The 27,697-nt window shown below is 36.0% G+C and overlaps 1 protein-coding gene across 7 annotated transcripts in view; it reads left to right on the forward strand.

Annotated features, from left to right (window-relative positions):
- The window catches only part of LOC110376274 (klarsicht protein), a 275,563-nt gene that overhangs the window by 97,926 nt on the left and 149,940 nt on the right, over positions 1–27,697 (forward strand). For 6 of the 7 annotated variants that reach the window (XM_049837835.2, XM_049837834.2, XM_049837837.2 and 3 more), the window contains 7 exons: positions 4,927–5,288; positions 6,018–6,138; positions 7,498–7,636; positions 8,071–8,262; positions 8,917–9,015; positions 9,319–9,421; positions 10,309–10,439. In XM_049837835.2, the coding sequence (XP_049693792.2) occupies positions 5,279–5,288; positions 6,018–6,138; positions 7,498–7,636; positions 8,071–8,262; positions 8,917–9,015; positions 9,319–9,421; positions 10,309–10,439 (795 nt within the window). In that variant the 5' untranslated portion in view covers positions 4,927–5,278. Of the gene's footprint in view, positions 1–4,926; positions 5,289–6,017; positions 6,139–7,497; positions 7,637–8,070; positions 8,263–8,916; positions 9,016–9,318; positions 9,422–9,747; positions 9,863–10,308; positions 10,440–27,697 lie in introns of those variants that run through there. The other variant, XM_049837841.2, reaches the window with a different exon arrangement.

Raw genomic sequence — 27,697 nt, forward strand, 5'->3', positions numbered from 1 at the left:
GTAGTAGTAATGAATTCTTCTCCCTCTATTTAAAAACAAACTTGCACCACAATGTAACACCAGAGGCTTCGTTTAACAAAACATTCTTTATAAAATCACGATCCATTGTCTGCGCTTGCGTCCATGAGAACTTTAAACATGACGTATCAAAACTTTTTACACCAACTACACCGACACTTTACGTCTAAGTAAACATTATTTTAATTAAGTGTACATGTTCTTGATACTTGATAGCTTACTTAGATACGAACAAAATTAAACAAAGCAGTGTAACAATGATAGATGTAGTTGGATTTATCTCTGCGATCTTATGTAGTGAGAAAGATGAAGAGAGGCAGAGAGGGACTGCACAAGAAACATTAAAATGTGGATTTTCTTTATGCGTTTTAAAGCCAATGAAGCCGCACATTGAAGACTAAACTGTCGGCCGATGTTTAGTCCGATTGTTAGCTGACAGTTAATTTTGAAATTATTTGTGAATCCAATCAAACTTTAGCCTATCGTTAGCACCATTCCAGACTTCAGGAGTTTGAACGGGAGATGAAGGGTAAGCTCATTAACAAGGGCTCTGCGTATGGTCATCATTCAATAGTAAACCAATGATACATATTGAAATATTAAAATCATTAGTTTTCAAAGCTTAAGTGTGTTAATCTTCTAAAATTAAAGAGCACCTGCCCAAGGCATTCATTACATCAATAGATTTATTTCAATCACATTCACTGAGTTCCGTCAAGCGACGATGATTGATTCATCAATCATTAAGATCCGCCTTAATTTCATTTTTAGGGTTCCGTAGCCAAAATGGCAAAAACGGAACCCTTATAGTTTCGTCATGTCCGTCTGTCCGTCTGTCCGTCTGTCACAGCCGATTTACTCGGAAACTATAAGTACTACAGTGATGAAATTTGATGGGAATATGTGTTGTATGAACCGCTACAAAAATATGACACTAAATAGTAAAAAAAAGAATTGGGGGTGGGGCCCCCCATACATGTAACTGAGGGATGAAATTTTTTTTTTCGATGTACATACCCGTGTGGGGTATCAATGGAAAGGTCTTTTAAAATGATATAAAGTTTTCTAAAAAACATTTTTCTTAAAGTGAACGGTTTTTGAGATATCAGCTCTCAAAGTCGTAAAAAGTATGTCCCCTCTATTTTTATAACTACGGGGTATAATATTCTAAAAAAAATAGAGGTGATGCATGCTAATTAACTCTTTCAACGATTTTTGGTTTGATCAAAGTATCTCTTATAGTTTTTGAGATAGGTTGATTTAACTGTAATTTACGGAACCCTTCGTGCACGAGTCCGACTCGCACTTGGCCGGTTTTAACTACACACCTCGTTACGTATGTTTCAATGAGTATAAGAAACATCTCTTTAGATAAATTTTAACCAGTCTTTATTAAAAAGAAAACAATTTTTATTTCCTTTAAATCAGGTGTTCCTATTTATTATAATAATTATAATAACTTTTTAAGGGAAAGTAATGTGTAAAACACTACTTTTTTCATTGTTCAAAAATTAGAATATGTTTCGCACGTAATGATCTTGATAGGGAACGTATTTACTTTCGTTTCGTTCAAATTAAATATCTCATTCATCTTTTAATCTGTCAGAACACATCTTTACTTTTACCCGCTTGTTAATCATATAACCATTAGAAATTTTTGAGCAACGTTGATTACTTGAAAGTGTGCGCAAGTGAAATAATCGTTTGGTCCTAGGATTTGATTGGACCACCTAGTGGGATGCCACAAAGAAGTCTTTATATCTGTCTAGACTTTATATCTCATACCTATCTCTATAGGCCATTTTGACTATGATCATTGAACATGTCAATACGTTTAGTTAGTCTGGAACCGAGATAAAATCAATGAAATTGCTGCGCGTAATATGCATTAGTTAAGCGTGTCAAACGCTTTAGTGTAAACTTTTTCTATAGAAAAAAAAACTTTATGATTAAGATTCGTAGCTTAGTTTATTATTACTAATCTCTTACCCAAGGAATAGTCATGTGGAATGTTGTCGTTATGAACTAGGCATCGTTTTAATGATAGGTTGAAATCGCAATCTGTTCAGCTCTCAAAATTTTCTAGAGGTATCTAGTTGTTGTAAGGTTACCAGAGGTCAAACGTCACTTACTGTTATTAATCCATAGTTAGATGCAACTCATCATCTTGATATAATCTTCATTTTGATGCCAAAGTGCACCTAATTAGATGACCTTTCACGTGCAAGGATTGCAGAGTCTTAACCATTTCCCTTTCTTGACCTTTGGGGGTAATAAGCAGACTCTTTTCTTTAGATCTGACATCTGTTGAGGAAGAATGTTGTAAGTCTAACAATACTATCTTCAGACTTAGACTAAAGAAGCTCTAAGGGTCAGGTTACTTATTAAATCTTATCTTTTCCTCAGTAAACATCACTGGTGTTATTACCTTTGTGTTATCTTTTTTCTTTTACATGTTTTCCTGGCTATAAATCAGTGTTTGCAGTCTTTAAGTCTCATTACAACTGTCGTGTTTCTGTTCTCTGCCGATGCATTCTAGGAATCTGTGTATGACTGTTAATTCCAACTAAACGTTACGTGTAGTTCTGGAATATTCAGAATTTCAAATGAGATCTGATCAAGCCGTGTTTCGTATTCAATCCGTAACGAACATTCTTCCACGAATAGTTGGGTAATCTTAATTCTATTAACAAGGATTATGGAAATAGCTACCCATGTTACTGCTATTCTATCTTGCTTCTCTTGTGTAACTTCTAGGACACTAAACCATAAAATGGTCGAAGTAACTTCAAAAACAGCAGAATTAATATTCTCAGTACATGAGACAGCTTATGCTATTATCTTAGAGCCATAAATTTAAGGTATAATGTGTTTACCGTTAGAGTATACAGATCAAATTGTTCCACAATATTGTGGAGGTCAGTTTGACCCATAGCATGCGGTTTATGGGTTAGCTGTAGAAAGTGAACAGTGTTTACTTTACACCATGGGAAAAGTTTTGGGCAAATGTTTTTTTTTCTTCTCAGTTGGTTTTCGTGTGTTGTAAATAAAGATGTTAAGTGGTTGTATATAAATATGTGTTGTTATTATATTGTTTGCGTTGTTTTTTTGCCTTTATGGCTCTATCAACTTAAACTTATCTACTGTTGATGCGTGACAGTATTTCTTTTGGTTCTCTTATTAAGTAATTTTGGTGATAATGATCTGCATTGAATGATATGTAGCTCTTCTTTGCCCACTATTAGGATTAATATTTAATGCAAGGTTTTATAGGAACCAGGTTTCAACAGATAATCCTCTCTTCTAACGTTTAACGGAACTACTCCAAACACTATTTTCACTCCATAACCATCCGAAACAATTTCAAAAACGTTCACAAATCGTCCATTTTAGTAACGACTAACTAGCCTCCGGGCGCGTGTCGCAGCGATTTGTCTTGTAAATCCGCAAATTGGTGTGAAACAGTGAAGGAAAATTGCGACTTTCCAATCGTGCAGTCGTCAGTCGCCCTTGGTGACGTACGGTGAAAACAATCGGTAGTTTGGAGAAAGTATTTAGGCTATTATGAGATAAGGGCTCGGCTTAACATGTAGGTTTTTTTCTTCCAAGCTGTTTATATTGGACGCTACCGGTGTTTTCACTTTCGTTTTTGAGTGATGCCTGTTTGTGTAATGTTGTTGCTTGATGTCTTGTTAACGAATGTGTTTTGACAATGTTTGGTGGGATAAGAAAGTTTTTTCTATGGTTTAACCTTGTATATGTGATGTCTCATCTCTTACACCACTTGGTTGCGTATTTGTTACTGACAATAGGTCGGCATAAAATTTCCGAAGGACGGTCTAAACTAGACACGACTGCTTCACGTTTGTACAACTTCAAAATCTTCATATTTTTGTGATTGATGTATATTCTGCTGTGCACTTATTTTCTACTATTCTCAGTCTAATCAATTTCTCGATCTTTTACAATATCTATTATTTACTTTCAGTAGTAAACACCAACCTGTTAAAACTTAATCAATTTCACGGGAACTCATACACGGTAGCTCCGATTGTATGAAGTGCGTAAATTAAATTAAAATCTTTCATAACATACAAGCTACGCCTTCCGTATTGCTTGTTATGTAAGATACTCATCGGAGATTGCAGATTGAATGCTTAAGTTAGTCGTAACTTAACGTCCTTATATGGTGTTGATAATGACTAAGATTTGTTGCCAGTTTGTTCTTGAGTTATTTTTGCTTGTAGAAACGTGAAAACAATGTTATGATCGATGATATAATTTCGGCTTTTGCAAACAATATCTTACCTACCTGAGTATTCATTAGGATTAGTACAGACGTGTGTATTCAGTGTGTTTCTCACACCTCAACCTACGAACTCGTATATGTGGGCTTGTAGGTATCTCATAAAATTAATATTATAGATACTATAGTAAAATATTAGATTCTCGTGAGAATTTCTGTCAATCGCACTATAATTATATGCATGTTAACGCTAATTATATTGTGTGTAGGAACCGCGTTGCGTTCTGATTGATTGTATCAGCTTCCTTTGTAAGATATCAAATTATGACGCGCGGGTATGTCCGGTGAAAGCCTTGGATCCGTTCCTTCATCCTGTTCCGTTTTAAATATTACATAGCAGTATTTTAATTACTTTTTTCTGAACAAAAAATGTGCAAGTTATGTACTTACCTAACGATATTTGGATATGTGTATCGTGCAATAAAGGATGGCTGTGTATATTATTTTGCGATTAATATTCTGATCAAAAACGGGCACTGTGGTTCATAATGGGCTTAGGATAGGCCTACAAAAATATTGAATCTCTGCCAGACGTCACTTATATTACCTTACTATTAAAGCCTTCGAAAAGATTCTAACAACATATTTTTCTTTGTTTCCAGGACCGACCGGCAAAAATCAACGCGGCAAAAGAAAGCAGAACCGCCAACCAAAATGTGACCACCGAAAAAGTAACCAAAACAACAAGCACCCTTCAAATTCATGAGTCCTGCAAGATTACATGATCCAATCAATATTTATTGTACTTATTAACTTTAGAAAACGAATCTAGTCGCCATAGCACTATTTAAACGAAGCAATTTAGACTTTATTACTAGAACAATACGGTTGAACATCGTATTGAAGTACAAAGATTAAGGAATTGAAGAGACAGTACAAACGACTCGTGGGGCCCTAATGTTGATTTACTAGTAAATTGATGTATTAGAAGTTCCCTGAGATAAAACGATCAAGATGTCCACAAGTAAGTAGACCAATCTTTCTATACTAATATCTGTGTGTAAGTTTGTTTGTAACGCTTTGTCAGTAAGACTTCTTAGGTGGGTATGCAGACAGATCCGACCCTGGTTGCCATGGTGACGGATAACAACAAAATGTGGAATGTATATGTATACGATCCAATTTTACCTTAACCAAAATGATTGCTCACAGCAAGACTGTTTTGACAACTTATGCTTAACTTATACTTACTTACTACTATATCTCAAACAGGCAAGTTCCAGACGAATGAAACCGCAGAGAAAAGCTAGTGTATATTCATAATGCTCATATTTTATGGCTTCAGTACTACCTACTCCGTGTGAGGCTTATTATAATCCTCATAAAGAACGACACACAATAATTTATTACATAACCCGGGATATTTACATATTTTAGTAAGTCATTTTGCCAAGGTTAGATCGTAAATCGAGGGATTAAGCGGTCTTGAATGAATCTACCCAAAAAATATTTCCTCTAGATTAGCTAGCAGCTTATCTATTTAATATTAAGTATTTTGTTCACAATTAGTGATTTTCCAAAACTATTTGAATCACCAGGATTAAGGCAGTCTTTCTCTGGGAGGTTTCTGATCAGGCTTAACACCAAGATAAGCTTTATTTCATTCTGAAAGCAGTAAGCATATTTCCCTTGATAAAAAGGGAATAAATAAAAAATATTTAAGAATTTAATTCAATTCTTTTTTAATTTCCAGGTTTCGAACACTCTTCAATGAAGAGTAGCTTCTCGTTGTCATCTTTGAGGAGCGCGCCCGCGCCGCCTGGCGGCCGCTGCGATCAACTCGAGCGGCCCTACCATAGTCTCACTAAAAAGAGGTATGCTATTAAATGGTATGGTTAAGAATTGGATAACTTAATTGTACCCAAAGCTTGAAGATGGGATTTTAATTGGAACAAAAATAAATATAATATTATATGCCATAAGTGCAAAATGAATGGAATTCATAGTTTACCTAAGTATTGCTATGTTATGTACCTAATGGTATCTATTATCTGCATATACATTCCGAAGCATAATACAGCGAGGTTGGTGACCAAACGTATTAACAATTTTACTTAAAGTTTTATTGAATCATTGAAACCAAACATTTTAGATGACCTCTGTGAGATAGGTGCATTCTATAAAATTCAACAAACGTTCAACAAGCATTGTAATACCAGTAGCAATATTAAATAACCTGCTACATTACACTTATTAAAACCAACATGTACAAAGTATCCAATGGCGGGCCTTACAAAAAGCCTATTTTATAGTCTACTGCGCCTACGCCGGTGCAAGCCATGTTGCGCATGACCTAACAACAATTAATGAATACTCCATTTTGTTTTCATTTCGCTTTGGACGTAAACAGCGCGGTTTTGTTGTCATTGAACTTGACTTGGGTAGTTGTAATGTTTTGCTGTGGTGGTACTTTCTCTGTCTAGAACGTTCTTGGTTTCAGTTACTTGAGTATCTTATACTCTTATATCGTTGACTGTATCCTTGAATCTAACGAAATGGACGGATTCTTCTTCAGTTTATTGATGATCTATTCTGAGAAATTCGCTAAAATTAAGTACAGCCCTTTACCTACTTCTTCCTCTTGGGCAACGCCAGAATTTTCCTTCTCTGTTGCCGGTTTTCGGTGATTGATTATTATCTCTTTGGAGCTCAACTCTTGGTCGAATGTACTCAAAATTCTCAAGCGATTTTCTAGAAATACTAATGGAAGCACGACCATCACTCACTTATTGAAAGTGTGGTTAAAACCTAAGACTCTAGATACCTTTACAGCTATTGAAAGAATAGTTATAACTAGCTTTTGCCCGCAACTTCGTTCGCGTGGAATAGTGACTACCAGCAGATTTTTGATTTGACCAATAGATGGCGCTATATGTCCGAAATAATTTTATTTTTATTTTTTGTAATAAAAACTATCCTATGTCCTTTCTCAAGTTTCAAACTATGTCTGTACCAAATTTCACAGGGTTCGGGTTAGGTTCAGTAGTTTAGGCGTGAAGAAAAGACAGACAGACAGACAGAAAGACAGACAGACAGACAGACAGAGTTACTTTCGCATTTATAATATTAGTTTGGATTTTACACATTTGACAGCCAGGTCAAACACAAATATTGACAACACAAAGCCCTTTCAGATTCAGTGCACCAATTCATAAGAAACCTCATTATTCCAGAAAGGAGCCATGCCGCGAAGCGTGGCGTCGGAGCTGGGGGTCCGCAGCGAGCGGCGGCAGCGCCGGAGACGACCTGTGGCCGCTGCTGCAGCACCACTACGACTATATCATGGACAACCAGATCATTGATAGTTGCAAGGTAATTCAAATATATAAAAATATAAAAGTGTCCCACCGACATGTGGTACATGATCTAAACTAACGGCAGTCAGGACCCCAATCGACAGAAACTACCTTCTGCATAAAGAGCTTGATCTAGTCACCTAACGAAAGCCTCTTTAGATGTAAATCACAAGGAAGTGCATAAAAGAGCGGGGGAGTATATAAGAAAGTGTATAGGGCTGAACATAGAAACAAAATCATTAACTGAAACAAGGGTGAGTTCAGCACTTTTTGAACGTGAAGGAAATATGCAAAGACGGGCTGTCTTTTTGGCCAAACGCCCGCTTTTCTCCTCTTCCTATTTGTTATTGCTGGGAAGAAGAGGTGGCGCAACAAACTCTCGGTAGAGGCGTCGGTTAATGTATTGTAATTTTGAAATTACTAACTCAGTGATATTTTATCCTTTTCCAGGAAGCAAACGGCGAACTCCTCCACAGTTCAGTCCAGTGTCCGCGGCTCCTAAACCCGACAGCTGGGTTCAACCGCCAGTGGTCGCTGAGCCAGTTGGTGGCCGAGTTCAACGAGCTCTGCCAGTGGCTCAGCCAAGTACAGGAGGAGATCTATTCTAGTCCCGAGAACTTGTCCAGTAGGAAGCTGAGGGTGGTGGGTATTGATTACTTCTAGTGTTTGTTAGTTGGGTTCAACTGCCAGTGGTCACTGAGCCAGTTGGTGGCCGAGTTCAACGAGCTCTGCCAGTGGCTCAGCCAAGTACAGGAGGAGATCTATTCTAGTCCCGAGAACCTGTCCAGTAGGAAGCTGAGGATGGTGGGTATTGAGTACTTCTAGTTGCATTGCTACTATTGCTAACGGGGTTCAACCGCCAGTGGTCACTGAGCCAGCTGGTGGCCGAGTTCAACGAGCTCTGCCAGTGGCTTAGTCAAGTACAGGAGGAGATCTATTCTAGTCCCGAGAACTTATCCAGTAGGAAGCTGAGGATGGTGAGTTTAAAGGGTTGATGTGACGGCCTCTCATTATCATGCAAAAGTAAAATTGTAGCAAGTATTTAAAATGGGCATTACAACTTAAACCTGGTAAATGCCTTTTAGTATAGTATGACTATTATAGGGGTAGATAGGTATCTATAAAGTACCCTCTGGTCAAATTGAAACCATGACCATGTTGAATCAACTTAATCTTGAGGACCGCTTAAAATAAAACCCGGGCACAGATTACTTAATAGCCCAGTAGCTATTATAACGCACCATCTTTTTCAAAATTTGTATTTCAATGAATTACTAATCATAATGTTGGTTACAGAGTCGTATGACGGAGCTGGTGTCAGTGGAACCGCGCCGCGCCAAGTTCATCGAGCAGGCCACCGCTATACTCGAACGTATACCAGAAGCCAGTGCTGAAGTGAGTACTTGTAGTACTTGGAGTAGTTTAGCTTAGTTCTCTATAGATATACCTGTAAGCGATATTCACATAAGACGGTGACTAGAATAAAAAGTAGAGTGTAAAAACTGCGGTGTCAGAGACAAACGTATACACAGACAGACACATAGCGGTCAAACTCACGAGGTTAAACAAGTGAAAAGGGGAACACCAAAATAATTAAAAGTTCAATCATCATTTGAAATTCATAAACACCGTCTCCGAAGAAAGTATTCATTTAAATTAGTTATATTTTACTACATAATATTTCTCCTTACAATCCAGGTGACGTGGCGAATAGAACATTTGAATGTGAAGTGGGAAGGTCTCCGGCTGCTACTTAGTCCTGAGCAGCAGCATCGAGAGGGAGACAGTTCTGACACAGTTGGTTAGTGATCTTTTGTATATAAATATTTGCTAGCTAAATGTTTTGAATAATTAAGTGTGGGAAAAGCGTTGGAAATGTACATACCTAAAGCTGCTTCTTTGGTTATATCCAAGTAGTGTTGATAATTGACCTCAGCGCCATCTCTGAGCAAGCAGCCGTACTACAATGCAGGTCTGTTATTCACGCAGGTTACTTTACATGTAGTATAGTCAAGTTACCAATAGATGGCGCTTAACAATATAACGTAAAGAGTAGGTACTTAAAAGGAATAATAAAACTTATAATCAAACATGCTAATAAACATAGATAACTTTGAATTCAAGTATCATTGTTAGTAATTACTGTTCAAGAACACTTGCAAGGCGTTTTTCAGTGTTAGTGCAATGTCTGTACTGGACGTAATTAAGTTACAGTTTAACCAATATTTTCAAATATTTATTGGTAAGTTACCTCTTATATAAGGGAGCTATCTAAGTTCTTTAAGTTATGATTCTGATATCTTACTTCAAGGCTCTTATTAATGATTCTTTAACATTGACTTCGTATTGAAAACGAAACATGAAACAGAACAGTAATATAATGTTTACTTCTAATTTTTATTATATACCATTATTCTATTTAGCGTTTCTTGCACGCATCTCTTGAAACTTCTTTGCGTCCCCGGATAATATAGCCTAGACCCCTGGGCATAAAATAATATAGCTTACCGTCAGTGAAACAATGTTTCATATCGGTTCAGTAATGTAAGGAGATCAAAAAAAAAACCTAATAATGCATCTGCCATCTGCCTAGCCTTTTCCCAGCTGTGTTGGAGTTACATTTTTCTTTATAATAATAATAATTTAGCTTACATGATTAGATATTTATTTCTCTGTTTCTTTAACCAGACACAGCTCACGAGTTAAGATGCCTGCGTCGCTGGCTGCACTGCATGGAAGGCCGCCTGCCGCCGCCGTCACTCGCCGCAGCCCGGGGAGCTAACTACCACGACCTGCTGAGGAAACTCAGTGAACATAAGGTAGGAATAGTTTCTAAGGTTTTTATTTTAACGTCAATAAGAGATAATGTGGAAACAGACCACAGAAAAAATGTTACATGAATAAGTGAAGAGTTAATGTTAGTGTGACGAGTGATAGAGACAACCGACTACACATGAAGAAGAAGAAAGTTTCGTATCATAAAAGGAAATTAGATAGAACCGGTATGACATTTGGAGGCAGTAATGTAAATTCCAGAAAGATTTTAGTATAATAGAATTTCATGAAGGAAGAATAACTAGTTTTACCAATTATAGGGAAATAACACTCAGGCTTAGCTGCACTTCGATAAGGCGTTATCTAGGCTGCAGTGCAGTTAATGATGTCACGGTATAACGTGCTGAAAAGCACACAGCCCTTGTTCTCAGGAATAAACAATATATGATTTTGTTAAGGCTTTCTATGTAATTACTTAATAAGAGCATTTTTATAGGATTAGGTCTGTATATTTTTACAGGTGAAGTGAGAATTATTTATTATATTTAAATCAATCCCATAATCGCGTTGTAATAAATCAACATAGCTTAATCTAATTTGAACATGTTAAACTTAAATTAAACCGAAACTATACCACATACAAAATTATTTAACCTTAGGTAGGGAGGCTTCTTATATTCCTCTTCTACATATAGGTATTTTACTGCTTACTATCATAAAAATAAGGCACTTAACCCAAACACGAGAGCCAACAAATTGCACAATAAAACATCTCAATACCAATACATCACTTGCGATTTATTTCCCTCTGTACTATGGTACAGTATCCATTGCGCGCTATCGTTCGTCGAACAAGTCGAACGATCTCATCATCGATCTTATCATTTGCCTAGCCTTTGCCTTAGTATGTTTGGATCGGCTTCTAGTTTAACTGGATGCAGCTGAGTACTAGTGTTTTACACGGAGCGACTACCTACTTGACCTCCTTCCAGTTAACCGGGCAACCCGATACCCTTTGGTAAAACCGGTGTCAAAGTTTCTGGTTTCTGATCATCACCCGTAACGACAGCCAAAGATGTTCAAATGTTAGCCCGAACCCACCAATTTGTCACGCACTCCGAAACTCGTAAAGGACGGTCACCCATCCACGTTCCCTCCGCTCCAAGCGTTGCTTAACCTCATGATCGTTCGATCCGTGTGGCTTTGACTTAGCCACTCGCTCTCTCTAATGACGATAATAAATCAGCCAGCGATGGAGAGATGCCCTTAATTAGGTTCGACGGTTCGTGAGCGAGAGCTCTTTGTGCCGTGTGCCCTATGGATTTATGGTGCTTAACCATAGATAAGTCATGTGTATAAAGAGGTTTGTTTTGTTTGTGTGATTGTTGGATCCGGGTCGTATTTTCTAGGACTGATTTTAGGATTTTGGATCCTAATTTAAGAAACGAGGTGATTAATAAAATCACTCTAGATTTAAAATCGATTCCCAAAACATCTATTTCGTTTTAAATCACGCAATTCTATTAAAATGACACCAAAACTGCCTTCTCTAACTTATTCCATTTATAATATGATAGCTACGATAATAATAAAACTTCCGGTCCGAACTATAAAGCCAACAAGAATATTTTTACCTCCACTTTACACAAACATTCAAAGTATCACCACTATTACATAACCTCTTGTAAAAGCTAAAACACAAAGATACCTACCCACAGGGCTAAGGTCAGCAGATGCATAATGTACTAGTTAACCCTTACCCAGCCACCTCCAGCTATTGCATCGAAGATAAGTGCATGATAAGCCCTATGAATGCACATCTTATCATGATCGCGGTAGATATTTACATGGTCTCTTAATGATGGGATTACTGTAGGAAATACGTGTTATGTAAAGCTTAAGCAAATATTCAAAGTTAACTATTGGTGCAAAAATTAAAGAGATTTAGATGTCAGAAAATAACAATAAATATAAAATGTCGCATCTTCTGGGCTGGCTTTATGTAAATCTATGCGCATATTACTTATCATGGAAGTTTTGATAGAAAAGCCAGATGCGAAAAAGTAACTTGTAAAACTCACAATACAGTAGCGCTATGCATTTGTTTCGAAACATTTGAAATTCATCATCTCCCAAGGCTTTTTATCCCAGCTATTTTGGTTTTTCGAAATTAAAGTCCATCATAATTTTACACCAATTCCATACATTAAGCCCGACAAGCCATGCTACATTTCTTACTAATAAGTATTAGGACTTGACTCTTTGACAGTTTTATCAAAAGGCTCTGATCTGCAACAATGCTCACGATTAATCCACTTGGCATAAATGCTACTGAGTGTCCTGTCAGAGACAAGACAGGATAGCAATCAATACTTTCTCAGCTTTCGATTAAAATTGACAAATTAGAAGATATCTCGATAGTACGGAAATCGCAAGTAACGTTTAACTAAACCGACGCAGGCGCAGGTCATCAGATCATCGCCGATCGTGTATCTGTGGCTGCACAAATTATCCTTAACTGATGCTTTAGAAGATATGCTTATGATAGCTTGTGTCGGATTGATCTTGTTAAATCAGATTTTGAAAGGGAAATTAAATTGTAAGAGAGTATCTACTTACATTGAAAAATAATATCAGAACATGTAAGCCTTTTGTTATTTTTTAAAAGAATAGACCTACCTTAATCATAATGACAAGATTTTTCTAAATCTTTTTTTTTAATTTTACCTTCTTGTAGCTTTTATCTACTTCTTCATATTTTTTTCTTAATCTATGATCTTACTTATTAGCCGTTTGCCCTTTATATCATAAATATCAAATAGAAAATGTAACAGAAACACAGAAAACATTTCAATAAACAAAACATAACATTCACAATGTCCATTTAAATTGATAAATCTATGCAACGATAGTAGAATCTGAAGTAAACGAGAGCGCCGTAAGCTCGAGGTCATCAGATCATCTGAGATCATGTATCTACCGGCTTACAAATTGGCCTTATCTGATTAGCAAGGCTCGTACACACTGCTGGTCAGCCTGTGTGTACGGACATATCCAAATTGAAAAGAAAATAAAGCCTTATATGGAATACTTTGGTATGAAAACTACAGTAGTATCTGAGTAACTAAGAAATTGAGTTACGACACCAATTTTGAGGTTACTTTCCATTTCGAAAACAGTTTTGCTAATGCTGTTTTGAAATATGAATTTTCAGAACATATTTTTATAACAAAACTATTTACAAGTTTATCCAAAAATGATATGTATATTAAACTCAAGATGTCAACAGGGATCGCGCCCAAAAGACTGGAAGCATTGCCACGCTGGATGCTAAAAAGAAAAGCTTATACTCAATATTTTATCCTTTGTCCAAGGTCGCAGGTAGTTGGTAGAACAGAACCCGAATAACTTCAGATCCAAATTAAATTCAACAGACAAACTTCCCTTTAAGGCCTTATACGTTACGCAGAAATTAACGCGTAACACTTGATAAGTTATTAGAATCGAGTAGCAACCGTAACTTAGTACCGGTCATTAGATACTGATATTTATTACACCATACAAACAATGTTCCGCTTTAATTAAAACGGCTGTTTACGATTATTATATCGCTTACATTGTAGAACTATGTACTACTATTAGCCATTAATATTTCGTTATTAGTCACCTCATTTATGGGCCAGCAAATTGTACTGTTATACCAATAAAGTTTGGTCTTAAATCTGTTGTGTTCAAAAGGTTAAACAGTGTAAACTATGTAGCTTCTAAACTAATATGCGAAAATCAATCAGTACCTTGTTTGTTCATGGTTGAAAACTTGAATCGAATTGGAAAAAATAAAACACAATTTATGCATTCTTTTTCGTAATTTTCTTGTAAAAAAAATGCATTTGAATTCTTACCTAATAATAGTTACGTCAATAACACAAAACAGACTTGCTTACAAACAAGCAATAAAGTTAAACTATTGTTTACAAAATATTATGTAAAAAATATTCACCACAGACAACATAAAGTTCCCATAACAATAAAACCATAGATAACAAAACGTTTGTCTTGATTGACTAATGCGTTTGCAACTTTCCAATAGAGGTCGCTGTCACAATTAACCTTAAGTCAATTTGTGACATGACCGACCATCTGTTATTTGGAGCCATTGATCTGACTTAATAGATCCTCTTTCTCTAGCTATCGGTACTGTAAGAGAAATGTGAATGTAGTCAAAGGTAAAAGGGTACCTGTACTGGGTTGCAAAGTTTTATGTTGATTTTATTTTTGCATAAGTAAAGTTGATATTATGACGTATTATTTATAGAATTGATAGACGATGACACTTGAAATCGCGCGTCGGGTTTTCATTTTCTCGCGGAAAGATCTCGAGTATGAAGCTGGTGTGAAGTCGTTCGTAATAACAAAATACAGCCTCAATAAATAAAATGTGACTATTGTTTTTTTTGATATTGTATGATGCAGTGTAACGAATATGTTGATAATGTAGATTTTAAAATGTTTTGCTTGTCAGTTCAATTTATCAATATGTCGTTTTTATGATCGATTTCAATATTCACGCCTCGAATTCAATTTTCTTATCTAACTGTTGTCAGAATGGACGAAATAGGTATGTTTGCAGCTGTTAAAATCTGTATAGCAGTTTATTCTTGAGATTCGAAGATAGTGCAAAAGTGAAATAAGTAGATGCCATTTTACGGTAAAGAATGTTTTCTTTTTTTAATTAGGGTGAGTAGGATCCTTCAGTGCGTAACAATATAATATTTCAATGATTTTAAAAGACTCACCTAAATTTAAATGCTTTACTTATACTGTCGTTTCACGGAAAATAGTTCAGTTTAAATATGTACACTTAGGTACTAGTAATTTAATATCTCTGTGTGTAAGTTTAAAATCATAGCCCTATATAATAACTACGCTCTAAGGCTCAACTAATAGGCAAGAAATACACTGATTAGTACAAATGACGACTGTTCAGATAGCCCATTTAACTATGAACTAAAACATTACAGATTACACTCGCGTGCAGAGGAAATTGCCAACGGTAAAATGCGTAAATTATTTCCTTTTGTTAACGAGCGTACACATAATGTCACGTTAAGCCACACACTGCAGACTTTTAGTCGGCCAATAAGTTTGTTCGGGCTCATAAATCAGTATGAAGATCAATGGAAGTGCGCAAATTACAACAATCAGGTGTTAAGCCGATATCAGACCAACTTATAACTTTGACTGGAATCAAGATTTTGTTTAAAAAAATGTTTGTCAACCATTGGGTCAAGTGTCGGCCGACTATTTAGTCTCCAGTGTGCGGGTCTCTAAGTGTACAGTTGATTGTTTTTACTTGAGAAAAGTTGTGTTTTGTCACAAACAATGGAAATGGGTTTGGGACGTGCTTTGTGACTAAACTATCAATCATTGTATGACCTAGTCGGCACAAAAAGATAAGTAAAAGGTGAAAACATACATGTCCCTTTTCAATACCATAGATTTTAGAAAATTATAGATACAAACTAGTGGTTTCTTTCGGGTTTACTCACTTCTGAGAAACTTACACGCGCCTATGATTTTTTCAGATTTTAATCTATCCCCATATCGAATATAGATGTTATCTTAATTGTTACAGCTGTTACACCGTGAAAGCGTAACAAATAAGTGAACAGTATGACTTTACTCTCGCATAAACAATATTAAGAAAGGATTATTTTCCTCCTTTAAGTAAATATATCAGTAATCTATAATATTAGTACCACTTGTACCGGCAATAGTAGTATTTGATTATACGCAATTTAATGCTACAGATAAAAGCGTGTTTAAATAAATGAGCGCCATTAAAATATTCTGACAAGAAACGGACGCCATTTGCAAAATGGCCGTCGATACAGTAAAATTGTTTCAGGTAATGAGCTGAACGTTAAGTGTCCTTTCCTTGAGAAGTGTAGGAAAAACAAGGAACATTTATAAGAATTAAAAGTCGTAAATAAGCTTAACGATTGACACCTGAAAAAAATAGATTATCCCATCAAAAATCTTTTATAAATTATATTATGAAAAATAGTTGTCATTCTCGTTGAAATACATATAGGTATCAAAAAAGTTTTTGTCATTTCTGTAGTAATCATTACATCAATCCAGCAATAGCTATAAAGATTTCACAACTTAAGATTACGGCAAAATATTAAGACAAATAGTCTCAATATGCAACCGAGACACGGAATAATTTCGCATTATTAGTAACGATATAGGAAAGCAATAGCAGTTAATCTGGCAGGCAGTGTAAATGTAGGAAAACGGTACCATTTTGTTTGGCCGGTAGTGTAAGTGATTAATGAATTTATCGCGGTGTAAGATCGGCCGACGTCGGGCGGCGTCGGACAAGATCGGTAGCGACTTTCGCTCCCGCGGGCGAATCCGACTCGCGGTTTGTTTTATAACGATGTGTGCGCGCATATGATTAATGTGAGAGAGTTTCAGATTAAATTGGTGTACTTTTTTCATTCAAATAATAGAACTAGTTCGACGAGCGAAATATTTTGATATGTCTGGTCTTTTCTTTGAGAGTAGGCTGTTATAATAACTTAGTTACAGCCTATTTATCGTCCCACTGTTGGGCACAGGCCTCCTCTCACACGGAGAAGGATTGAGCATTAATCACCACGCTTGCTCAATGCGGGTTGGTGATTTCAGACTATATAGTCCAGGTTTCCTCAAGATGTTTTCCTTCACCTTTTTATCAGCCATTGGTGTCTAAGATATACTTAGAAAGTACATACAAACTTAGAAAAGTTGCATTGGTACTTGCCTGACCTGGATTCGAACCCGCGCCCTCATACTCGAGAGGTTGGTTCTTTGACCACTAGGCCACCACGACTCCGTTTATAATAACTTAGGTATGTATAATCATTGTTCCTGGTCATGAGCGCCGTATTTCTTCATCAAAATTCGATCATTAGGAATCCTGCATCTAACATAGTTGATAGCCACTGCATTGATAGCGAAACAAAAGAACGAATGAAAAACAATTGCAAAACAAAACGCCTCACGTTGAATGTGATAAACAAAAATGTTGTAAAATAATAAAAATTACATATCATGAATTTTTGTACTAAAGGCGTGGCAGATAAAAAACGTGTAGTTTAACTTGATAAGACAGAATCGCATTCCTCTATTGCATTTCAGATGCAATGTAAATCAAAATATGAGCAGATGTAATGTTACATACATTTGTCATGACATAACGTGCGAATCGTAGGTCTATTAGATTCTCTCGTCACGTCTCCTAATATCAATTTACAAATGAGTATTAACTGGTTGGTCATGGTTCGATTCATCTATTTTAAGACCTGTCTACACGTCTTCTTACATCTGTAACTTGTGACGTCACGCGTAAGAGATGCCATCTAGATTTGTATGTCTAGAGAAAGTATTCAATATGTTTATGTCTCATACAAATGATTAATGAACCATTCAAATGCATTTAATATAGACAAGCCACTAATTAATCTTAACATTTCCATCAAAGTCGCGAAATTCGTTTCGTTACAGCTTTGTTCAAATCTGCAAACAACAAAAGTATTTTGAGCAAATCAATGTTATGGGAAGCTAAAATATTGTTACTGAGCAAATTTGTTATGTCTACACGTAACAAAGGAATAATTTCACAACTTGCGACTTGCAATAAGGCACGTTCTTACAAGTCCGGGAATCTACTAAAAGCTAGCATACAACAAAACGCTACCACTTATTCACAATCCATTGCTGAGCTTGCTCATACTGGATTTGAATTTAGAAGTCCCAAATAAGCATTGTATTTCAGAATTGAGTTGAATAATTTTCGCTTTATTGTGTGGTAGTACGTAAGGTCTCCAGATGCGAGTCTGCGCGCGCGCAATATTTCTCCCGCGGCGTCAACGCGATAGTATCGCGCCATCGCGCCCCGTGGTGGCCGGAGATACTACGTGCAAAGTAGCATTCAGTAATAGTGCCCGCGGATTAGATTTACTGCACTCTAAAGGACGAACAAAGTAGGACAGATCGTCGGCATTTGATTTAGTGAAGATCACGAATTTGAACTGTTTTGTTGGAATAGTTTATTATGTTAATAGATTTAAACGTGCACTGGTAGATGTGAAGCTAATAAAATTTGAAAATGTTGGGTTGGCTAGTATTGAACTGCTTCCGAATTATCAAGATTTCACTGAGTTTCACGATTTAGACCTACTGTTCCCAAATATATGATAGAACACAGGTAGGTATATCCAAGTCTCAAAAAACTACAGAGCCAAAACTACAGCTTCATGAATGACAATACATACATGTAGTCAATGACCGACACAGCTGCACTAGATAGCAACGTCTCAATCTCTCCCCAACAAACATGCTGACTTAAAAATTCCAGCAATCTTAGTAAAGGAAATGAAATTCCAGATGAAAAAGCAAAAACAAGAGATGGCAACAATATGTTACATATTTATATTGATACTATCACAAGAACAGGGGGTAATAAAGCTTCCGTGTCGGCACCGGCAGTATTTTAGTTGCGTGCTAATCTTCTGGGGGATTTAGAAAGCACTGCGAAAGTGGTTGTGGTACGCAGTGCTGATAACATATTGTGGCAAAAATCCCCCACAATAACGCTCACAGCCCCCGGCGATAGCCTTAATATTGTGCAGAAATATGACGAAACATTAGCTGGCTGTAATGAGGTTCAGCCGATCGGAACATTGAGTTTCCAACCGTGATTATAGATTTAGGATTTTGATATAGAAGGGATTACAAATAGTACCCCATTCAAAGCTTGTTTTGAGAAATTGTTCAAAGTAAGTACCAAGAATGAACACGATTTTTGGGATTTGAAATGCAAATAGCGAGTTGAGTTATATATTTCCGAATTCAAAATGTTATTTATTGGAAAGCAAGGGAAAGTATTGTTGTTTATGCAAGCCAACATTTAAATGTTACAAACCTGTATAAAATTCTTAATATGTAGATATAAGCTGGGTGTGGTGGTTCTTCAATCTTCATTGCACGTAAGGTTGAAGGGTCAGCCATTTCATATGAGCTACCCGTCACGCGTTAAGCTCACTACATTCTCTTCAAATACTAGGAAATTATCGCTTCCAATTTCTACTTTCACGACATTACAATGTTTTAATGCATAAACTTCAACATAAGCTGCAATTATTCTAGTGGTGTTAATTTCACAAGTATTTAAGTGGAAGTTTGCCTGGACTAGTTTAAGTACTATTTTGACATTCTAGAGTCTAAATCGGTAATTATTATACATCAAAAAAGCGTCTTTGTCCTCCTTTCATATGTTTTCAGTAAACTCGAGGAATTCCTTAATATATTTAAAAGAGCCACTACGAAAAATAAACATGGACGTGAATATATTTCTACGTTGATTAACTCCTAATACAGCATTCTGCTTTGTTCATCCGCCGTGTTATTCAAACGCGGCTGTTAACTGAGATGTCTGTGCTTGTCATTTTGACTTTAACTACGTCTTATCTTAAATCTGTGAAAGTTCCTACTTCTTGCGCCACAACGTATTTTCTCAACATTAAAATCTTAGGCGTTAGTTAATTTCTCACCTTCTATTACGATTTTGCTCTTGGAACATCATTTCGCACTTGAAATTCAATCTTATTCTCTAATGGTATATCGAGTTCCTTTGTTATAATCCCCTGCAGTACCAGCAAATGCTACTTTGTAAATATATCTAACAATTTCTATATTATGAACATGAACGTATTTTGTGTTATCTTTGTAAACTGTCGGCAAGTCGTTTTAAGGTTTAGTTTCATTAATTAATTAAACTTTCACGCCGTTTACGCCTTGGTCTATTAAGTTTATAATAATTTATTGTGTTTATTCTGTTTGATTATGTTCGGTAAAGAGAAGGGTCTCTTTCAACGCATTTGATGATTTAATTGACTCGAAAGTAAAATACAGAGACGTAGTACTATCAGTGATATTATCTTTATTTTCTACGTTTCTCTTGGTTTGTATATCTGCATGGCATTTTCCGCTGAACACAGCTCGTATTTTACTGAAAGGGAAATCGATACACTTGGTATCTTATTGCATATCGATTATGCGTGCCTTGAATTATTCAGCAGCCTCAGAAGCACATGTACGACGTGCATAGAAGACAAGCAATTATTCCATTTGTCAAAATTCTTAGTATTGCCACTTTAGCATGAAAGGTACACAGGTTGCAATTGAATAAATTATCCGAAGCTCCGGCCTTATCTTGTATATTGCATATTACACGGGTATTAGTGCTCTTTGCGCTCCTAAATGGCTTTAAAAGCATATAAACTTAGCTCTTTAATGAGACTATAAATAAATTGTTTCGAGACGATTATGTCTCGATTAGATCTCTCCGATTAGGTTCGTTTAGCGCGAATGTTTGTGTGGATAGTATCGAATGTCATAGCCGGACCTTATGAAATTATTAATGGTATTGAAGTTAGCGACAAGGTGATAAAGCGATCTTGGTTATAAGTGTATATGCAACTTTTGACCATTAAGATGGAAAGTAAAATGAGTGTAACTGGAAAACGTTTCAGCAGAATATTCAAATTGAATTTACGTTTGAGTAAACGATATCCAAGACTCATATACTAGACTAATAAAATTGTCGGTGCGAATCGCCTGCCGGATAAATTATAACAAGTCTATTTCCTCTTGCGTCACTGTGAGCTTTAATACAAATTTTCAATTTAATGAAAGGACGGAACACTTAAATGAATTATCAGTTAGCGCGTATTCTATATTGACTTTCTTTGAAACATTGTTTTCAATACAGATTCCTCCTTTCCCCGCATAATTTATATCAGTTTCCATTAATGTTTGTTCTGCCATATTATCACTTGGGGCTATAAATTTTCCAGCACTATTCAGCACTCCATGGTTTGCTTTCGAGTTATCTTGATCAGTATTAGTGACTCCATAATTCAAAGCGTGTTGCACAACGCGGCACGTGGACTAGGAAAGTTCTTGTAATAACTGGCTGAAGTTTAATTGATATATAATTGTGTTGTACTCAGTTCAGGAAATTGTATGGGTCGGCTTATGCTCCTTATTACAGTAGTTACACGGAGTAGTAATGTGATTTACGCGTTCACTAGCTGGTCTTAGATCACGCCCCTTTCGTGCTATTTCTCTGATTTGAATAAATTTTAAATTGATAGTTGTTGATTCTTTAGTGAAGGAACGTTAGATAATATCAGGATTTCCGCGCTTAAGCTTACGAGGCATAAAATGGTTAATTCTAGTTTATGACAAATTCATCCAGTGTCTACTTGAAGCAGTAGCTGCAGTTTGTTAAATTACTATGATATAACTAAGACGGTTTCTTATAATGGACATTTTATAATTTGTACATTTCCCTGAGGATCCTTCCCTGGAACTGCATTATTCACCACTTTATAAACCCGGAGCGAAAACCGGCAATTACGTGGGCTTACAATTATTTGCTATAGTTCTTTCCCGGTGAAGCCTAAGATCTCTGTTTATTTTCATTTTCATACAGAATTATGGCCGTTTGAAGATTGCTATAATTTTGCGAGTTTGCTTGCAAGACACGCAACTTTATGTGCTTTGTTATTATCATCGACGTTTTGATTTGCGAATAGTGGTTTTTTAAACAGTTTGCCTCGTCATAACTCTTTTAGTAATTTTATAGGATCTCTCTCATTAAGTGATTATTTCATTTTAATGCTGATTCTATTTTTAAACTTTAAGATGCAAATTCTTCATTATTCAACGACTTTGTTGTTTAGTGACACTTCACAACACAAAATCACTACAAGCAAAGAACAATGCTCGCATACATTCAGTATAATTATAAATATTGTCGTGTTTGGTATTTATTGTTTGTTTGCTTGTTTGTATCACATCATCTCTGCTTCATTTGTTGACATTGCGTTACTCAGTAGTTATTGACAATCATTCATCTAGTATATCGTCCATCAAATCGTATCCACTGACCTCACTTTTATTGATTGTCGGGCAAGGTCGGGACCCTTTTCGAACAAATATCCGGTGCTACCAATTGTATGCGTTTCCGGTCGCGCCTGCATTTATTTACTTTTACGACTTATCGGCTGTCGTCGATTGACAACGTTTCGTACAATTAATGTGTGTAATTGAGTCAGTTGTCAGTTTTTATAACGAACATCAACTGTTCAAAAAATATATGGGGAGCCCTTTCTGTTATTGTAGAATGATTTAGTATTAGTTCTATTATAAAGTCTTGCGTGTTTAGGTTTGTTACCATAAGTTTATCCAAGTTTTGCATTGAAACCACCAGAATTATTATCATAATATAATACGCCGTGATTTGTAGTACCCGATTCAAGTTGTATTCATTTGAATCTTATTCACATTAGAGATTTCCTACATTTATGATTTATCCTGTGCCAGCTACAAAGCAAACGAGGTCAGTCAAAATGAAACCTTAATTAACATTATCGTCGTTTTCATCTCATTTTCACCAACAAACATTGGCACTCGACCATGAATTGGGTGAAATTCACTATTCATAGGACAAATTGCCGTTATTTCAAATAGGATAGCAATGTGCGCTCACGCAGTCGTATGTCACAGGTCTGTGGTTCGGCGCCGGCCAATCCCATTCACCGTTATAATTGCATATGCCGAGATGTGACACAAAATTACTATGATTACGGTAGATTGGGAAATAACATTTTTATATGACGACCTTTGTGAATTAAAGTTCTTTGTTTCCAATCGATTTTAATTGTGAACAAATTCTTGTGGGTTCACAACTGTTGTCTCGAGTTAGAATTTCTAAATTGGTAAACATATTAAGTCTATTATAAATTGTTCATCTTCCTACGCAGATTGTGAAAGTATAAGGGAAATGGATTAATATCTGTCATTGTCCCATTGCAATCTTGATATAATTTTGATGTAGGTGGATTTAGACTGTGGAAATCTGAAAGGTTCGCATTATTAAATCTTGTACACGACATTAGCAGCCCACTAAGATGTGGTTTCGTAAGATGTTAATTGATGGCAAAAACAACACCCATTATAAAGTACATTGAAGGTTTCGCAAACGTGCAACATATAACTTGACGCAATTCAAGTTTGATATTCAATAATATCATTAATTTCAGATTAGTAAGGTGACTTTGCTGAATTCACTTTACCGATAAACTTTAGATACGCGATTCATGTATTATTTGAGCGCTTAAATGTCAGCGACGAACAACAGTGTTTATATTTGCATGAATTCTCGCCATCTGATTGTCGAGTGCCATTTGTAAAGCTGTCGTCAGGTTTCCATGTAATGGGCGTATTACTTTCAGCACATTACCCCGTGACCTCGCCATCATTGCTTTCTCCCTTATCTTAGGCTCTCTTGTCTTGTTGATTATGGACCCAGTCATCAATGTAATTAATAGGGTTGACAGGGACAGTTGTGTAACCTGACTCACATTCACACGTTTGATATAATGTTATTTAAGTGTTCTATATAATCTGATGATCTAATCTTATGTCTTCATTAGGCAAATATGATTTCCTGAACAGATACACACATATTTAGTTGTCAAAGATTCTATCACATTATCCACAAAGATGAATAAAATCTAATGTAATGTGCCATTAGCTTTCGCTTTTACAGTACGCTATGGCTTTGCGGAGCATAGTTGACAATCCTTGCGTTTACCCGGAATTTATCCGTAGTATTTATGTAAATTTTACTGAGAAACCTCTAACCCGTCGTGACTTCAAGATCGTTATTTTTAATTTACAAGTTCTTGCACTGTGCATTAGTCTTATCTTAATTGTACAAGAAAGACTGTTTCATAAGATGATAACAGAACCAGTCGTGTTACTGTTTGTCTGTAAACTTTTTTCTTGTCGTTTCGATCATGCAACTAGTTGCGTTTTGAAACCTGAGAGATCATATACTGAAGTGCTTAATTAAATTTAATGTTTTTAATCTAGATATAATTGAATCGCATGATACTGCAAATTGAATTTGTGTCTCTGTAATTCGTCTGGTAATATTCTATCTGTGTAATCAGATGGTGTCCACCCACTATTCTAGCCTCAATTCTAGCGAGATTGCTTTTTAGTGTTCTACGGCATAATAATTCTTCTTTTCTTGCACTACATTTCATTGAATTAAATGTCTTGTCTGCTTTCTCGCGATTTCTTGTTGAAATGTGAACTGAATTCCTCAGATCCGCATGCCAATGCTTTAATTTAATGCTCAGTTATTGTAATTAATACTTACAGTCAGATAATAATATGTCCAGTGGTGATAATTAATCACATTAGGCTGCTCGTTGTAATACAGAAAATATTTGACATTTTTGCAGAGATAAATGATATTTGAATTAGTTCAGGAGTTACAGGTCACGTAACTTCCATGCATTTGGGTTTTCCACCATCTCTGCCACCTTTATTAAGATAATAAGCTTGAAGGCGAGTGTATAAGTGTAGTTCGGAGTAGTTTCATGTGTTCGTGTAGGTCGTGACGGAATCCTTAGTGCGGGCTATCGGTGGCGCGATCGTCTCTGCCTTGCGACTTGCGACACGTACTACGAATTCTAGATCACCCACACCTTTGTCGAAACTGTCTAGTTTTGATGTTGCATTGTGTGAGGTAAATCATTGTCTTATTGGTACGGAGTGTTTAGAATGTGTGGATATCATTGTGAACGGCTGTCGTGCGTTTTGTAAGAGGTTTAACTAGTCTTGGCACGTTGAAAATTTACTAAAGCGAGTTGTATGCTGTGATTGATTGATTTACTTATATGCATTTCGTAATCATAGGATTTGATTAAAAGCTACTTAAAAACACAAAAGTAAACGGTCCTTTTATTAATATTTAGGGTGCACTAAACAAACAAAGCGTAGACACAATTCCTTTTCCTCATGCAAAATCTATAACTAAACAAATCAGTTTCGCAATCAACGCGATCTAATTGGCTGGAATATTCGAGAACAGTTAGTTACAGCCACAGTGGTTAGTGAAATGTTTTAATCCAAGCTTTCGTCGTCGATTTGTCCTAACGACTTGCTTATTCCTGCAATGTGGTGGATTTTCTCCTCAACTCTTAAAACACGATATGCAAATGAAGCTGAAGTATTCAATGTAGCCGTGGCTTCCTTGTCTTTGTTTACTTTATTTACTAATGCCTTGACATCTTTATAGTCAATGATTATACGCCTAATGTGGACTTTTGTTCCGCTATCTTCTTTTACGAAAAGGTTTATTGGATAATTCTTAGATATCGTCGGTGGTTATTTGGTATTTAGATACATAAGTATCGTAACATGTTCTTTTACTATACTGTGGAGTATTTAGTGTCTATTGTTTAAAGCAGTTACATGATTGCGTATTGATGTACTTATTTATTAAGCTATTTCCTCAGTCTTTAGTATTTTCGCTTTAGGATTCCTTTCTATTTGAACGATTTTCACTGTTAGAAGTTTTTTGATGTCGATCTACGTGTTCGCTGATATTGTAAGATTTTCTTATCATAGTGATACTAAATCTAAATTGTGGTATTTCCGATTCATATCAGCTCTGATAAGCTATCTTGGCAAAATCGCTGAATCGCCAAATTTCAAAAAGCACCCGCAGATAAATCTTTTTAGGACAAATTAAAGCCGTTACAGTGCCGTAAAAAATGTAATACATTTATGTACCTGACATAATTTTTAACATCATAATAATTATATAATTGTTATTTCTTTCACGTTTCTGTAAAATATAAAGTTGTTGATAGCATCGGTCGTATATTTCGGCGTAGAAACTCCTTTCTCGAGCTTAAAGAGGCTGATTACGTTATTATACGTGATATCTTTATTAACATCACATAATCCTGTTTTTTTCTTTTCTTTATTTGTGCAAGTAGTCTTTTAGTGAAATTCTTCTGAGAATCGAGACTAAAGGTCAGGGTGTCCGGAATTAAAGGAAGATGCTTACGTAACACTATTGATGATAATTAAGTTCTTGTGGGAGATTTTATCTGTTTTGCATTTAATTGCGAAGATTTATATGACGTATCGAGTTACTCCTTTGTTTGCTATAATAGTTCTCATCAGTTAAAGTCATCAGTGTGTGGTTTTTAAAGGCCACATCCATATCTAAATCCTTATCGTTGAATCCAATCTGCTAAATTATTGGCATTTATCTTCGTTACAGACTTAATTGTATCCTCCTTCCTTTCCTTCGAATGGAAAGTTATTATATTTGTGAGATCAGATTTCGTTGATTTGAATATTTCGTAATCAATAACAATTAATCTGTTGGACAGAATTAGTCCACATTTTTATGGTTATAGCTTAAACTTAGACAAGGCAAAAATATTTATTCTAATGCAAAATTTACTATAGGTTTTATGTCTTTACTGTAACTGTTGTATCTTTAGTGATACCTATGTACATCTTATATCTACGTGTATGTTAATGTGTTAGGTGTTGTTTGTATGTGTGTGTAACAATGCATGTTGGCGCGAAAGTGGCTGCCCTCCACCCCATGATTTACCTTCCACCTCGAGGTGTCGCTGATGGCAACTTTATGGTGTTTTGTGCAGGGCTGTCTACGAACAGACATAGAACAGTACTAATGAAAGGCGCTTTAATTTTTTTTACACATAGCATACCGAAATTGAATAAAAGCGCCGACCCCAATAAAATTGGGATAAGGGCAGGAGGATGATGATGATGATGGATACCGAAATTGAATCTATGGTTCCTGTAGCTTAGTTTTTACCGTTTGCTACAAAAACGTCTACTTTTGTTTTGAAATCTCACTTCAATCTCACAACAAGAATCATTTCTAAATATTATCATTTCACCATCTTAATGCACTCTGTTGATTTTATCACGAATTTTCGGCATTTTAGAAATTTCCTCTGCTTTATCTCTAGCAACCCTATCTAGAATTTCACTCGTTCACCGCGACTGTGTTTGCGTACGATTTGTAATGTTGCAATATCTGCTACGAAATCAAAACAATGGTCGATTGTAATATTTCGATATTCAGGAACCTCTGCTATGACAAATGGTTCATATTTCTGTGTGCGAGCTATGGTGTCCTTTAGAGTACCGAGTTTATAAATCTTCCTTCAGTTTTGTATAGAGACTTCATTTAGTTGGAGTGATGATGTTATTCTCAATGATTTATTGGTTGTCAACTTGTGAGCGTAGTTTCTAGCACAATATCTTGACGCAATGGCTATATCGCGTATGAATTCTGATAACATTTTACACAAAGCAAACCACTATTGCGCATCAT

Source organism: Helicoverpa armigera, chromosome 23 (genome assembly GCF_030705265.1).
Source record: "Helicoverpa armigera isolate CAAS_96S chromosome 23, ASM3070526v1, whole genome shotgun sequence".
NCBI classification, from domain to species: domain Eukaryota; kingdom Metazoa; phylum Arthropoda; class Insecta; order Lepidoptera; family Noctuidae; genus Helicoverpa; species Helicoverpa armigera.